The 13,275-nt window shown below is 41.9% G+C and overlaps 2 protein-coding genes and 1 non-coding gene across 3 annotated transcripts; 2 read left to right on the top strand and 1 right to left on the bottom strand.

The window, feature by feature from the left end:
• Positions 1–2,429: 2,429 nt before the first annotated feature.
• Positions 2,430–2,536, top strand: LOC118616578. The gene has a single exon (XR_004956575.1). It is a non-coding gene; the product is annotated as a U6 spliceosomal RNA (small nuclear RNA).
• A 1,728-nt stretch (positions 2,537–4,264) lies between these two features.
• Positions 4,265–5,538, bottom strand: LOC118615303 (L-lactate dehydrogenase B chain-like). Its single transcript, XM_036240123.1, has one exon. The coding sequence runs from the start codon at positions 5,484–5,486 to the stop codon at positions 4,482–4,484; it is 1,005 nt and encodes a 334-aa protein (XP_036096016.1). The 5' UTR covers positions 5,487–5,538; the 3' UTR covers positions 4,265–4,481.
• Positions 5,539–6,522: 984 nt separating this feature from the next.
• LOC118643762 (60S ribosomal protein L32-like) lies at positions 6,523–7,174 on the top strand. Its single transcript, XM_036282158.1, has 2 exons — positions 6,523–6,536; positions 6,592–7,174. The coding sequence occupies exons 1-2, from the start codon at positions 6,523–6,525 to the stop codon at positions 7,172–7,174; spliced, it is 597 nt and encodes a 198-aa protein (XP_036138051.1).
• Positions 7,175–13,275: the final 6,101 nt, after the last annotated feature.

Here is a 13,275-nt window from a genome sequence, read left to right as displayed (position 1 = left end):
CAACAAATTCGACATTCTAAGCAAAATGGACAAATTTCTAGAGACACACAGTCTCCCAAAACTGGACCAGGAAGAGATAGAAAACTTGAACAGACCAATAACAACTAAGGAAATTGAAGAGGTAATCAAGACTCTCCCAGCAAACAAAAGCTCAGGCCAAGACAGCTTCATGGGGGAGTTTTACCGAACATTCAAAAAAGAACTAACACCTATTCTCCTCAAACTATTTCAAAAAATTCAAGAAAAAGGAAGACTTCCAAACTCGTTTTATGATGCCAGCATAATTCTAATTCAAAAACCAGAAAAAGACACTACAAAGAAAGAAAATTACAGGCCAATATCTCTGATGAACGTAGACACCAAAATCGTGAACAAAATACTAGCAAATCGGATCCAGCAATACATCAAAAAAATTATTCATCATGACCAAGTGGCAAAAAAATTAAGACACCTAGGAATAAACTTAACCAAAGAAGTAAAGGACCTATTTACAGAAAACTACAGGTCATTGAAAAAAGAAATAGAGGAAGATATTAAGAAGTGGAAGCATATACCTTGTTCATGGATTGGAAGAATTAACATCATTAAAATGTCCATATTACCCAAAGCTTTCTATAGATTCAATGCAATCCCCATCAAAATACCAATTACATACTTCACAGAACTAGGACAAATACTTCAAAAGTTCATATGAAACCAAAAAAGACCCGGAATAGCCACAGCAATCTTGAAAAAGAAGGACGAAGTAGGTGGGATCACAATACCAGATATCAGGTTATACTACAAAGCGACTGTAATCAAAACAGCCTGGTACTGGCACAAGAATAGGCATATAGACCAGTGGAACAGATAGAGAACCCAGAAATGGACCCAAGACACTATGCGAAATTAATATTTGACAAAGGGGACAAGAGCATACAGTGGAGTAAAGACAGCCTCTTTAATAAATGGTGTTGGGAAAATTGGACAGCTACATGCAAAAAAATGAAACTAGACCGTCAACTTATACCATACACAAAAATAAACTCAAAATGGATAAAAGACTTAAATGTGACCCGTGAGTCCATAAAAATTCTAGAAGAAAATGTAGGCAACAAAATTTCGGACATCATATGCAGTAGAATTTTTACTGATACATCACCTAAGGCAAAAAAAAAAAAAAAAACATAAGAGAAAATGAACACATGGGACTACATCAAACTAAACAGCTTCTGCACAGCAAAAGAAACAACCATCAAAATGGAAAGGCAACCCACTGTATGGGAGAACGTCATTGCCAATGATACATCAGATAAGGGGTTAATTTCCAAAATATATAGAGTACTCATACAACTCAACAAAAGGAAGACAAAGAACCCAATTAAAAAATGGGCAGAGGAGCTGAATAGACACCTCTCCCAACAGGACATACAAATGGCCAACAGATGTGAAGAAATGCTCAACATCACTAATCATTAGAGAGATGCAAATTAAAACAACAATGAGGTATCACCTCACACCTGTCAGAATGGCCGCCATCCACAAATCATCAAACAAGTGTTGGTGAGGGTGTGGAGAAAAGGGGACTCTAGTACACTGCTGGTGGAAATGCAGACTGGTGTAGCCACTATGGAAAACAATATGGTGTTACCTCAAAAAATTAAAAATTGAACTTCCATTTGACCCAGTGACTCCACTTCTAGGAATATACCCTAAGAAGCCTGAAACACCAATCAGAAAGAATATATGTATCCCCATGTTCATAACAGCACTGTTTACAATAGCTAAGATCTGGAAACAGCCCAAGTGTCCACCAGTAGACGAATGGATAAAAAAGGTGTGATACATATACACAATGGAGTACTATGCAGCTGTAAGAAAGAAAGATCTCTTATCCTTTGAGACGACATGAAGGGACCTGGAAAGTATTATCCTAAGTGAAACAAGCCAAGCAGAAAAAGACAAATACCACATGACCTCACTTATTTGTGAAATACAATGAACATAACAATCTGAGGATAGGGTAGACCCAGAAACATGAAAGTAGGATACAGACTGACAACCCTCAGAAGAGGAGGTGGTGGGGGGAGGGAAGAGATAAACCACAGAACTTATATGCATGTATGCATAACCAATGGACATGGATAACAAAGCCGTGGACCGGGGGTGGGGGGTCTGTCAATGGGGTATAAAAGGAGAAACATCTGTAACAAAAATAAAATTAAAAATAAAATAAATAAATAAATATAATAAGATTAAAAAACAATAAAGAAATTACCCTTGTACCACAAATAGGGGAGATGTGACCTCCCCTGTGGACAAAAAGGGGCCACATACTAACCTGACAAGCTCAGGGGAGACCCGTGTGGCATCCTTGAAGACTCAAAGACCTAAAGTTAACCACAAAGGATGGTCTGAAATTAAAACTTTTTAACTAAAAGCAGTTCATGGTGTTTGCTTTGGCAGCACATATACTAAAATTGGAACAAGACAGAGAAGATTGGCATGGCCCCTGCGCAAGAATGACACAAAAATTCGTGAAGCGTTCCATGTTTTTGAAAGATCTCTTACCCTTGGGGATGACATGGAAAGACCTGGAGAGTATTATGCTAAGTGAAATAAGCCAGTCAGAGAAAGACAAGTATACATGACCTCACTCATTTGTGGAATATAATGAACACAATAAACTGTTCAACAAAACAGATCCAGAGACATGGAAATAGGGAACAGACTGACAAACCTCAGAGGAAATGGGGAGTGGAAAGAGATAAACCAAAAAACTTGATATGCATATATGCATAACCAATGGACACACAACAACTAGGTGAAGGCAAGGGTGGGAGCAGGAGTGGGGAAGGGGATATCAATGGGGGAAGGGGAGGGACATGTTTAATACTTTTGACAATAAAGATATATAAAAATCGCCCTGGCAGGTTTGGTTCAGTGGTTAGAGCATCAGCCCATGGACCAGAAAGGCCTGGGTTTGGTTCCCATTAAGGGCACATGGTTGCAGTTTTTCCCCACCCCTGGTTGGGGTCGTGTGGGTGGCAACCACTCGATGTGTGTCTCTCACATTGATGTGTCTCTCTCACATCGATGTTTCTCTCTCTCTCTTGTTCCCTTTCTCCCTCCTGTTCTATTTCAAGATAAATGTAAAAAGTGTCCTTGGGGTGAGGATAAAAAAAAAAGATGTATTAAAATTAATAAAAAAATATGCCCTGGCTGGTTGGTTCAGCGGTTAGAGCATCGGCCTGCAGACCAATAAGTCATGGGTTCAATTCTGGTCAAGGGCACATACCTTGGTTGTGGTGCATCCCCGACCCTGGTTTGGTGGTGCGAGAGGCAACCAGTAGATGTGTCTCTTATCTTATCAATGTTTCTCTTTGTCACTCTCTCTCTCTCTCTTCCCTTCCCTCCCACTCTATCTAATGATAAATAGAAAAATCTTTGGGTGAGGAATTAAACAAACAAACAAACAAATAAATAAGTAAACAAACAAAAGCAGTTTATGACAGGTACTCATGTCCTAGGCGGCCACCTTCCATGACAAAGGTCAATTCTTACCTAAATTGAGCCTGTCTATTGTGTTTTTCATCTACCATATCTTTGGTGCATGGGTCAACGCTCAACCACTGAGCCACACTGGCGGGGCGATCTACCATATCTTTGGAATGTCAAAGTAATTTTCCTTTTTCCTGACCCCTCAAAGCAGAGGCACCACTCTGTGGGGACCATAAATCCCCTCATTGTTATTGAGTTAGTTGTTGACTATTAACCATCCTGTACCCACCTATGTAAAATATGCACGTGTCTATCATTTTACTTTTCATCCAATCCCAGAGGTTTCCCTGCTTTGTTTTCTCCCACCTCCCTAATCTATCACCAATGGATTTCATGTAACCCACTTATGTCTCCTCTTTTTATTGTAAAGTATGAAATAAGGTGCAAAATTGTCATTCTTTAGAGCATTATCTCAATCTGTTGAGATTTCGCTTCTTGGCAATTGTTGAAAGTTTTGGTTCAAATAAACTCATAAAAATTTTTCACAGGTTTGAATGTTTTTTACATTGACATTTACTTGGCACTGTGCAGCAGGATTACAAAGAAGATCACCCAGGACCACCCTTCAGACCCAGACCCAGACCCAGATCCAGTGGTAGGATCCAGCAAAGGGCCCATCGAGCCTGCCCGCTCCTAGCCTATCAGGTGAACTTGGGTGAGTTGTCTCTTGGATCAAGGACCTTTCCTTGCTTGTGGTAGAGGGTCTGACTTTATTTGAGCTGTATTTTTTTTTTTTTTTTCACACTACGATAGTTAATTTTATTTGTTCGAGGACTCATATTGCAAGCATTAACCCCAGCATGGGTTTTGATTCTGTGAGCCCAGATTCACATATTTAGGAAGAGAGAAGCAAACTGTGACCCATGGACATGGGTAGGAACTAAAGGCTCGTGGTTAATCACATTGTAGTTTCTGAATCTCTACAGCCTGGGAGCCTGAAGTCACAGGTCTTTGAGGTCCTTCTGGATGTTCCACAGGGTATCTGCGCTCTTCTTGAGTTGAGCAACCTCATCATCCTTCAGTTTCTGGTTGATAACACTGGTTAATCCCCGAGCATTCAAGATACATGGAAGGTTCAGGAAGACTTCATTCTCAATGCCATACATCCCCTTCACCATCGTTGACACTGGATGAATCCTGGATAGATTTTTCAACATGGATTCAATGAGATCAGCCACACTTAATCCAATAGCCCAGTTGGTGTATCCTTTTAGCTTGATGACTTCATAGGCACTTTCAACCACCATCTTGTGCACTTCCTTCCAGTTCTCACTGTCATTGTCCGTCCCCATTTCTGGATTCAGTTCCTGCAGAGAAACGCCGGCCACATTCACGCCACTCCACACGGCCACACTTGAGTCGCCATGTTCTCCCAAAATCCATCCATGGCAGCTGCTGGGATGAATGCCAAGTTTTTCAGACATAAGATAGCGAAATCTAGCAGAATCCAGATTACATCCACTTCCAATCACACGGTGCTTGGGTAATCCACTCAGCTTCCAGGTAACGTATGTGAGAATATCCACTGGGTTAGAAACCACAATTATGATGCAATCAGGACTGTACTTGATGATCTGAGGAATAATGAACTTGAAGACATTAACATTCCTCTGCACCAGGTTGAGACGACTCTCCCCCTCTTGCTGGCGAACTCCTGCAGTGACCACCACGATCTTAGAGTTGGCGGTCACAGAGTAATCTTTATCGGCCACAATTTTAGGTGTCTGAAGAAATAAGCTCCCATGCTGCAGATCCATCATTTCTCCTTTGAGTTTATCTTCCAAAACATCCACAAGAGCAAGCTCATCAGCCAGAGACTTTCCCAGAATGCTGATGGCACATGCCATGCCAACTTGTCCAACACCCATGACAGTAATCTTATTGTTTGGGATTCCTGCCTTGTCTTCTGCAACCGGTGCAATCAGTTTTTCCTTAAGAGTTGCCATTGTGCCCAGGGGGAGGCTTCCCGGAGCGCAGTACGAGCGGCCGAGAAGACAATGTCTGAGCTGTATTTTTTTTTATCCTCACCCAAGGACATTTTTCCCTTTTTTTTTTTTGTTTAGATAGAGTGGGAGGGAGAGAGAAGGAGAGAGAGAGAGAGAAACATCTACATGAAAGGGACACATCGAGTGGCTGCCACCTGCACGACCCATCCAGGGCTGGGGACAAATTGCAACCGAGATATGTGCCCTTAGTGGGAACCGAACCCAGGTCTCTCTGGACCGCAGACCAATGCTCCAACCATTGAGCCAAACCGGCCAGGGCGAACTGTATTTTTAAATCCTAGAGGTTAAGGGTTGACAGAATCCAGGTTAATTTAAGGTGAGACAGGAAGAAAAATGGGTGGCTGGTTTTGATTTCGGCTCTTCAGTTGGAATTGTTTTCTGAGAGTCTAAGCAAAAAAACCTTTGCTGTATAAATGAGAGCTGAAATAATTCAACTCCAAAGATAAGGGGCAAGCGCTCCCTCCAGCCCAGATCTCAGGTGTTCTTAAGAGACTAAGAACATTTGTAGAGGTGTCAGAGGCCATTCCTCATGACATGCAGGAGCCCCATAGAGAATTTCAACTCCACTGTAATTAACTGACTGGCACCCATAAGGTTTGGTAAACAAGCACCCTAGCCCTTTCAGTTGTTTTATTTATTTATTTATTTATTTATTTATTTATTTATTTATTTATTTATTTTTATCCTCATCCGAGGACATTTTTGCATTTATCTTCAGATAGAGCAGGAGGGAGAAAGGAAGGAAGAGAGAGATAGAGAAACACTGATGTGAGAGAGACACATTGAGTGGTCGCCACCCACACGACCCCAACCAGGGCTGGGGACAAACCGCAACAGAGGTACGTGCCCTTAGCGGATACTGAACCCAGGACTCTCTGGTCCACGGGCAGACACTCTAACCACTGAGAAAACTGGCCAGGGCCCTTTCAGTTATTTTAGATGCTGGGAGAGAAACTGACTCACAAAAGAGGGCTGAATGCGACTCAAGTGGTGAGAGCCTCATGGAGCTGAACCCCTGAGCCGCACACTTCGACCCGCTACATAGCACCCCTAGAAAATTTGCTCAGACTCTGCAGATATCCAAAACACAAACTCTAAAACTGACATGGGAAGTAGTGCCTCCAAGGCTGGAAACTCCCAGACTCCAGCCCCCATTAATACTCCTGGTCCTCTTCCTCGGCGCTGCCTACGGAGCTGGCAGCGATCTTCTACTCGGCACCACGGCTGCCCTCAGATCCCTCGTAAAACCCAAGATTGTCAAAAAGAGGACCAAGAAGTTCATCCGGCGCCAGTCAAACCAATATGTCAAAATTAAGCAGAACTGGCGGAAACCTAGAAGTATTGACAGTAGAGAGCGCAGATGGTTCAAGGGCCAGATCTTGATGCCCAACATTGGTTATGGGAGCAACAAGAAAACAAAACACATGCTGCCCAGTGGTTTTCGTAAGTTTCTGGTCCACAACGTCAAGGAGCTTGAAGTGCTGCTGATATGCAACAAATCTTACTGTGCTGAGATTGCTCTCAATGTCTCCTCAAAGAACCACAAATCCATTGTGGAAAGAGCAGCCCAGCTGGCCATCAGAGTCACCAATCCCAATGCCAGGCTGCACAGCGAAGAAAATGAATAGACAGATTGTGTACACATTGTATTTGTGTTAACAAAACCATAAAATTCTACCAAAAAAATAAATACTCCTGATAGGAAGTCTTTCTTTGCAAATGATTTACAGAAATGGGAAGATTTAATTAGAAATGATATAAACTTAAATGGCCAAAATGCAGTTGTCTTGGTGCCGAAAATAATTTTTGCATGTAAAAATTAGAACAATGCCAGCTCTAAAATTAAACTGAATAAATGAATGGAAAACGTATCTTGACCTGGAAATTAGAAGCTTCTAAGGAGAAGCACAGATAAATTCGTAAAGGAATAAATAAGAAATTTTAGAGACTACTCTGAACTATTCGGAAGCTAATACATGGCTACATCCCATTCTTCCCTGTCCTATCGCTCCCCCACTATATCCTTTGCTCTCTGAGCTTCCTTGTCCGGATTTGTCCTTCCCTTTTATCTCCTCCACTACCACTCCCTATGGGAAAATGAGAATAGGAATTCTAACAGCTCCCTTTGGAGAAAGGGAGCCAGAGAGGAACCAGCAATTGTTCTTGACTTTCTCTGGGACCCTGATGGGTTCACAGAGAAATTTAACTGTTAGAGCATGTAATCCTGGCTGTTTTAACCTAGTCCAATTAATATACCTACTGGTTTCTGGGAGCAAAACAACAGAATTACTAAATAAGGTTTGTAAGAAAAGTCCTGTAGAGAAGTGTCTACTTTAAAGATTATAGGAAAGTGAAATGAGATTTAGAAAACAAACAAACAAACAAACAAACAAAAAGAAACTAGTACAGGGTTGCTCTGACTCTAGAAGACAAAGAGTTCCCCTTCTTATTTTATTTTATTTTTTTAATCCTCGTTCAAGGACACTTTTCCATTTTTTGTTCAGATACAGTGGGAGGGAGAGAGAGAGAGAGAGAGAGAGAGAAACATCAATGTGAAAGGGACACATCGAGTGGCTGCCTCCGCGCAACCCCTACCAGGGCCGGGGACAAATTGCAACCGAGGTACGTGCCCTTAGCGGGAACTGAACCGGGGTCTCTCTGGACCGCAGGCCGATGCTCCAACCACTGAGCCAAAGTGGCCAGGGCCCCTTCTCCTTATTAATAGTTTAGGAGAAACTAAAATTACCATAAAAAGGGGAAGTTTATTATTCCATGTACGAGCCCGTGTAATTCTTCCAGTAAAGAAACCAAATGGAGCCCTAACTGGTTTGGCTTAGCAGTTAGGTTAGAGTGTTGGCCTGCAGACCAAAGGGTTGTGGGTTTGATTCCTGGGTCAAGGGCACATACTGGTTTGCAAGTTCAATCCCTGGCCCCAATAGGGGTTGTGCAGGAGGCAACTAATTGATGTGTCTCTCTCGTGTTGATGTTTCTCTCTCTCCCTCCCTCCCTCCATCCTTCCCTTCCATTCTACCTAAAACTCTAATGGAAAAATAGCCTCTGTGAGGATTAACAAAAGAGAGAGAGAGAGAGTGAGAGAGAGAGAGAGAGAGAAACCAAATTAAAAAAAATGGAGATTTGTACAAAAATATTGGAGTTATAAATAAGCTAGGTATTCCCAGACATCATGTGGTCCTGTTACTGGCATAATAACCTGGTTATTATTCAACATGAAAGGAGTAGAGGGAAAATTAGCTAATTTAATTCTCCAGGTCTATTCCCTGAGTAGGGGGAGGGTCTGGACAAAGGCAGTCTAGATGCATGCACAGTAAGTCTGAGTGACATGGGAGGTGCCCACCTGTTTGTCACACCTGGGAACAAGTCAGTAGCCAAAATAGGTGTGGCCACTGCAAGTATGCAAACCTGAATATTTTATCTCCTACACAAAGGAGCTCTTTTGCTCTCTCTCTTGCTGCCCTCCTGGGACTGCTTGTGGGGCTCCCACACCCTGCATTTCTCCATGTAGCCCAAAGCTCTGTGGGACCCACATGATGGACGAATGGATCGAATCTGGACTGATCCTAATCTGGATACAGCAGCACCAGCTTATTTCTGGCATTGCTAAACCCATGGCTGCCCCTCTTCCAGGACTGGACTGAGGGACATGGGACTTTACAACCCCAGAAGTGTAATTCCACACCATTTTCTTTCTTCTCTTTTTTTATCTTCACCTAAGGACATTTTTTGATATTTTGTTCAGATAGAGTGGGAGGGGGAGAGAGAGAGAGAGAAACATCGATGTGAAAGGGACATGTCGAGTGGTTGCCACCCGCGCGACCCAACCAGGGCTGGGGACAAACCGCAACCGAGGTACGCGCCCTTAGTGGGAACCAAACCCGGGTCTCTCCAGACCTCAGGCCAATGCTCCAACCACTGAGCCAAACCGGCCAGGGCGAAAGTTCATTTTCTAAAGATGTCATAAGAGCCTCCTGCCTGTGAGTGTCGGAGGCATCTGGCCCTTTTTTCTCTCTGGCGACAATTCCAAATCCACATACCTTATTATCAGCTATTCCTGTGACTGCCAATATTTTTCAGTAATAGATTAATGTAGTGGCTTTTTCAGCATTTCAGTAGAAAAAGACAGTCAATACTTTGCTTTCCCCTGGGAAGATTACAAGTTTACTTGGACATTAATGTCCCAGGGATATATGAGGAGTCCCAACCTATTGTCTTAAATACCAAAAGTAGATTTAAATAATGTTACATTTCCCAGATATTTCACTCTAAATTCTCTATGTGGGTGATTTAGTTTTATGCTCTAGAAAATCACCAAACTCACAATAGGACACAACATACCTATTACAACAGCTAGCTATAAAGGGACATAATTGAAGGTTCTTATTTACCTGAATAAAATCTGTTCCACAAACCTAATTATTTTCATTTGGGCTTGTCAACTGTCCAGAGATCAAATAGCTAATATTTACACTGATAGCTATGTCTTTGGTGTAGCTCACAGCTTTAGAATGTTGTGGAAGCAGCAAGGCTTCCTAATTTTCTAAGGCAACCCATAAAGAATGGAAAATAGGGATGTGAGGGCAATCTGGCTGTGACATCTGTCACCCCACTGATCACCAGGGTTGATTCAGCTGATCTGGATGGCTAGGTAGGTGTCCCCCTCCTCCCTCAACTGATCCATATGCATCCCTCCCCAAGCTGCGCGCTCAGGCTCGGTAGAGGAGGACCGGTCTTTGGTCAAGGGTATACGAGTAGCTGCGCTCCCCTGCTTGAACCTCCAAACAAGCTCTCAAGAATGGAAAATAGGTTGAAGAATTATTAGATGTCACTAAAAAAATTTAAACAATTGGAAATTATAAAAATTCCAGGACATTCTAAAGCTGCCACCATGAATGCAAAGGGAAATTATTTAGCCAATGCTACAGCTAGACCTGTTTTACCATTCCCAAGGGATATGGGCAGAGGTTTCATATACCCAAGCTTTTCTGGCTTTCAGAGGCAACCCTAAGCTATGTGCTGTCTGCAAATTAGAAAAACATACCCAAATGGGAAGAAACACTCCAAGAATGGGTGAATAGATTTGTTACTCTGTTGTTGAGGCATAGGAAGGAAGGAAGGAAGGAAGGAAGGAAGGAAGGAAGGAAGGAAGGAAGGAAGGAAGGAAGGAAGGAAGGAAGGAGAAAGAAAGAAAGGGAGAAAGAAAGAAAGAAAGAAAGAAAGAAAGAAAGAAAGAAAGAAAGAAAGAAAGAGAGAGAGAAAGAAAGAAAGAAACTGTCCTTGCTTTACAATGCAGTCTGTACAGGGCAGAGATGTGGTTCCAGAAACAATCCAAAGCCCATCAAACCTTATCTGGGCCTTCTTTTAAAATGCAAGTTTCTGGGAGGTAATCATTATTCAAAGGATAAAACTTTAGCCATCTAAGCAAGTCAATTTAACTTATTGAAGCTATTCCTTTCTAAATTAATAAATTTGATAAAAGTAATTAAATACCTAGATTTTTTGAAATAATATGAAATACTAAAACACTGCTAACAAGTCTTGGGTTTGCCTGCTTTTGGCTTTTGTTTTGTAAAAGGGCTGTGGAATAACTCTGGAGCTGTTAATAAATGTCTAGTACTTTGTTAGAGAGGTATGTTTTTTATTTTTTTAATTTATTTTTATTTTTTAATCCTCACCTGAGGATACTTTTCTATTTATCTTCAGGTAGAGTAGGAGGGAGGGAGAAACATCGATGTGAGAGACACATCAATTGGTTGCCTCCAGCACGACCCCAACCAGGGCCAGGGATCAAACTGCAACTGAGGTACATGCCCTTGACCAGAATCAAATCCGTGACTCTTTGGTCTTTGGGCTAATGCTCTAACTGCTGAGCCAAAACAGTCAGGGCTGGAGATTCTTTTTTTTTTTTTAAATATATATATATATATATATATATATATATATATATTTTTTTTAATCCTTACCTGAGGATATTTTTCTATTTATCTTCAGATAGAATGGGAGGGAGGGAAGGAGAGAGAAACACCGATGTGAGAGGGACACATGGACTGGTTGCTTCCCACGTGACCCTGACCAGGGCCGGGGACAAACTGCAACCGAGGTATGTGCCCCTGACCAGAATCGAACCTGCAACTCATTGGTCTGCAGGCCCATGCTCTAACCACGGAGCACTGGCCAGGGCTTAAATATGTTTTTATTGATTTTTTTTTTGAGAGAGAGAGAGGAAGGGAGAGAAATAGAAACATTAATGTGAGAGAGAAGCATGGATTGGCTGCCTCCTGCGCACCCCCTAATGGGGATCAGACCCAAAACCCGGGCATGTGCCCTGATCGGGAATCGAACCAGAACATCTCAGTCCATGGGCTGACGCTCAATCCGCTGAGCCACACCAGCCGGGAGAAGCACATTTGTTTTTCTCTCCCTAAGAGTACCCTCCTATTAAACAGACTATTAAATCTAGTTCTGTTCTGGCTTGGTTATTTGCATAAACACAAGAGTATCAATAGATCAAATTGATCATACAGGCTTTTTCTAATTTGTTTGGCTGAATTGTCAGTTATTTATAAGGAATGTTTATTTAGATTGAGCTCTAGTGAAGAGTCAGCCACTTAGCAAAGAAGTCAAAGCCCCAGTTGCCATCAGGTGCTGCCTGGAATGAATACCTGCAGATTTGGGCCATGTCCTCAAGTCCTTGAGGTTCCCAAAGATACTGGTTTCTTTTTGCTGTCTTTCAGAAAAGCAACCTTCATTACTTACCTGGAAAGACTGCCATGAACCACGTGGTCAAGCAAGGTACCAGGTCATGTCTCCAAGGGGCTTTCTCGGCTTCAAAGTTGATCTTCATTCCTTAAAGCTTTCTGGTGACATCCAGTCTTGGCATGCCTCTCTCAGACATGACATTCCAGTCAAAATCTTGGTTAATAAAACCACAATTAGAAACTGGCTTTATATGTCCTGTTATGAAGAAATCAGATTCTTATTGGAGTTATGCAAATATATATATTGCCATTAGAATAATAATACTCACTCATTAAGAGTGTCCAAATTCCACCCTGGCCGGTTTGGCTCAGCGGTTAGAGCATCAACCTGAGGACCATAGAGACCTGGGTTCGGTTCCTGCTAAGGGCTTGTACCTCGGTTGCGGTTTGTCCCCGGCCCTGGTTGGTTGTGCAGGTGGCGGCCACTCGATGTGTCCCTTTCACGTCAATGTTTCTCTCTCTCTCTCTCTTCCTGTCTCTCCCTCCCACTCTATCTGAACAAAAAAATGGAAAAATGTCCTCGGGTGAGGAAAAAAAAAAGTGTCCAAATTCCAGAGGAATCAAGTAGGAAGAAAAATATAAATGCCTCAGTATTGCTTAGGAAAGCATAATGTACTAATTTGCTTTAAGGAACAAGTTTCCCTATGTCTAGAAAATGAAAAGATTAAAAATCAGCAGCACTTAAAAGAATTACAAAAACTATAATTATTTTCAGTTTATTCAGTCTCATAATCAAATTCTGTTTCTCCTAATTTTTCTTGCCAGTGCTTCCATAAATACAGATGTTTCCCAGAGTTTTAGTAATTTCCATCCAGTTCAAGGGGATTATCTAAAAATTTATTCCCAGACATATGTAAAATAAGTCAGTCTTTTCCATGGATCTTTCAGAAGATGTAACATCTTTGCAAATGCAGCAGAGTAAAACAGTGACGGTCTGTAAATGACAAAAAGAAAAC

The sequence above is a fragment of the Molossus molossus genome, unplaced genomic scaffold (genome assembly GCF_014108415.1).
Source record: "Molossus molossus isolate mMolMol1 unplaced genomic scaffold, mMolMol1.p scaffold_m16_p_4, whole genome shotgun sequence".
Taxonomy (NCBI): Eukaryota; Metazoa; Chordata; class Mammalia; order Chiroptera; family Molossidae; genus Molossus; species Molossus molossus.
Note: the sequence above shows the minus strand (reverse complement) of the source record. Positions and strands in the feature narration are given on the sequence as shown.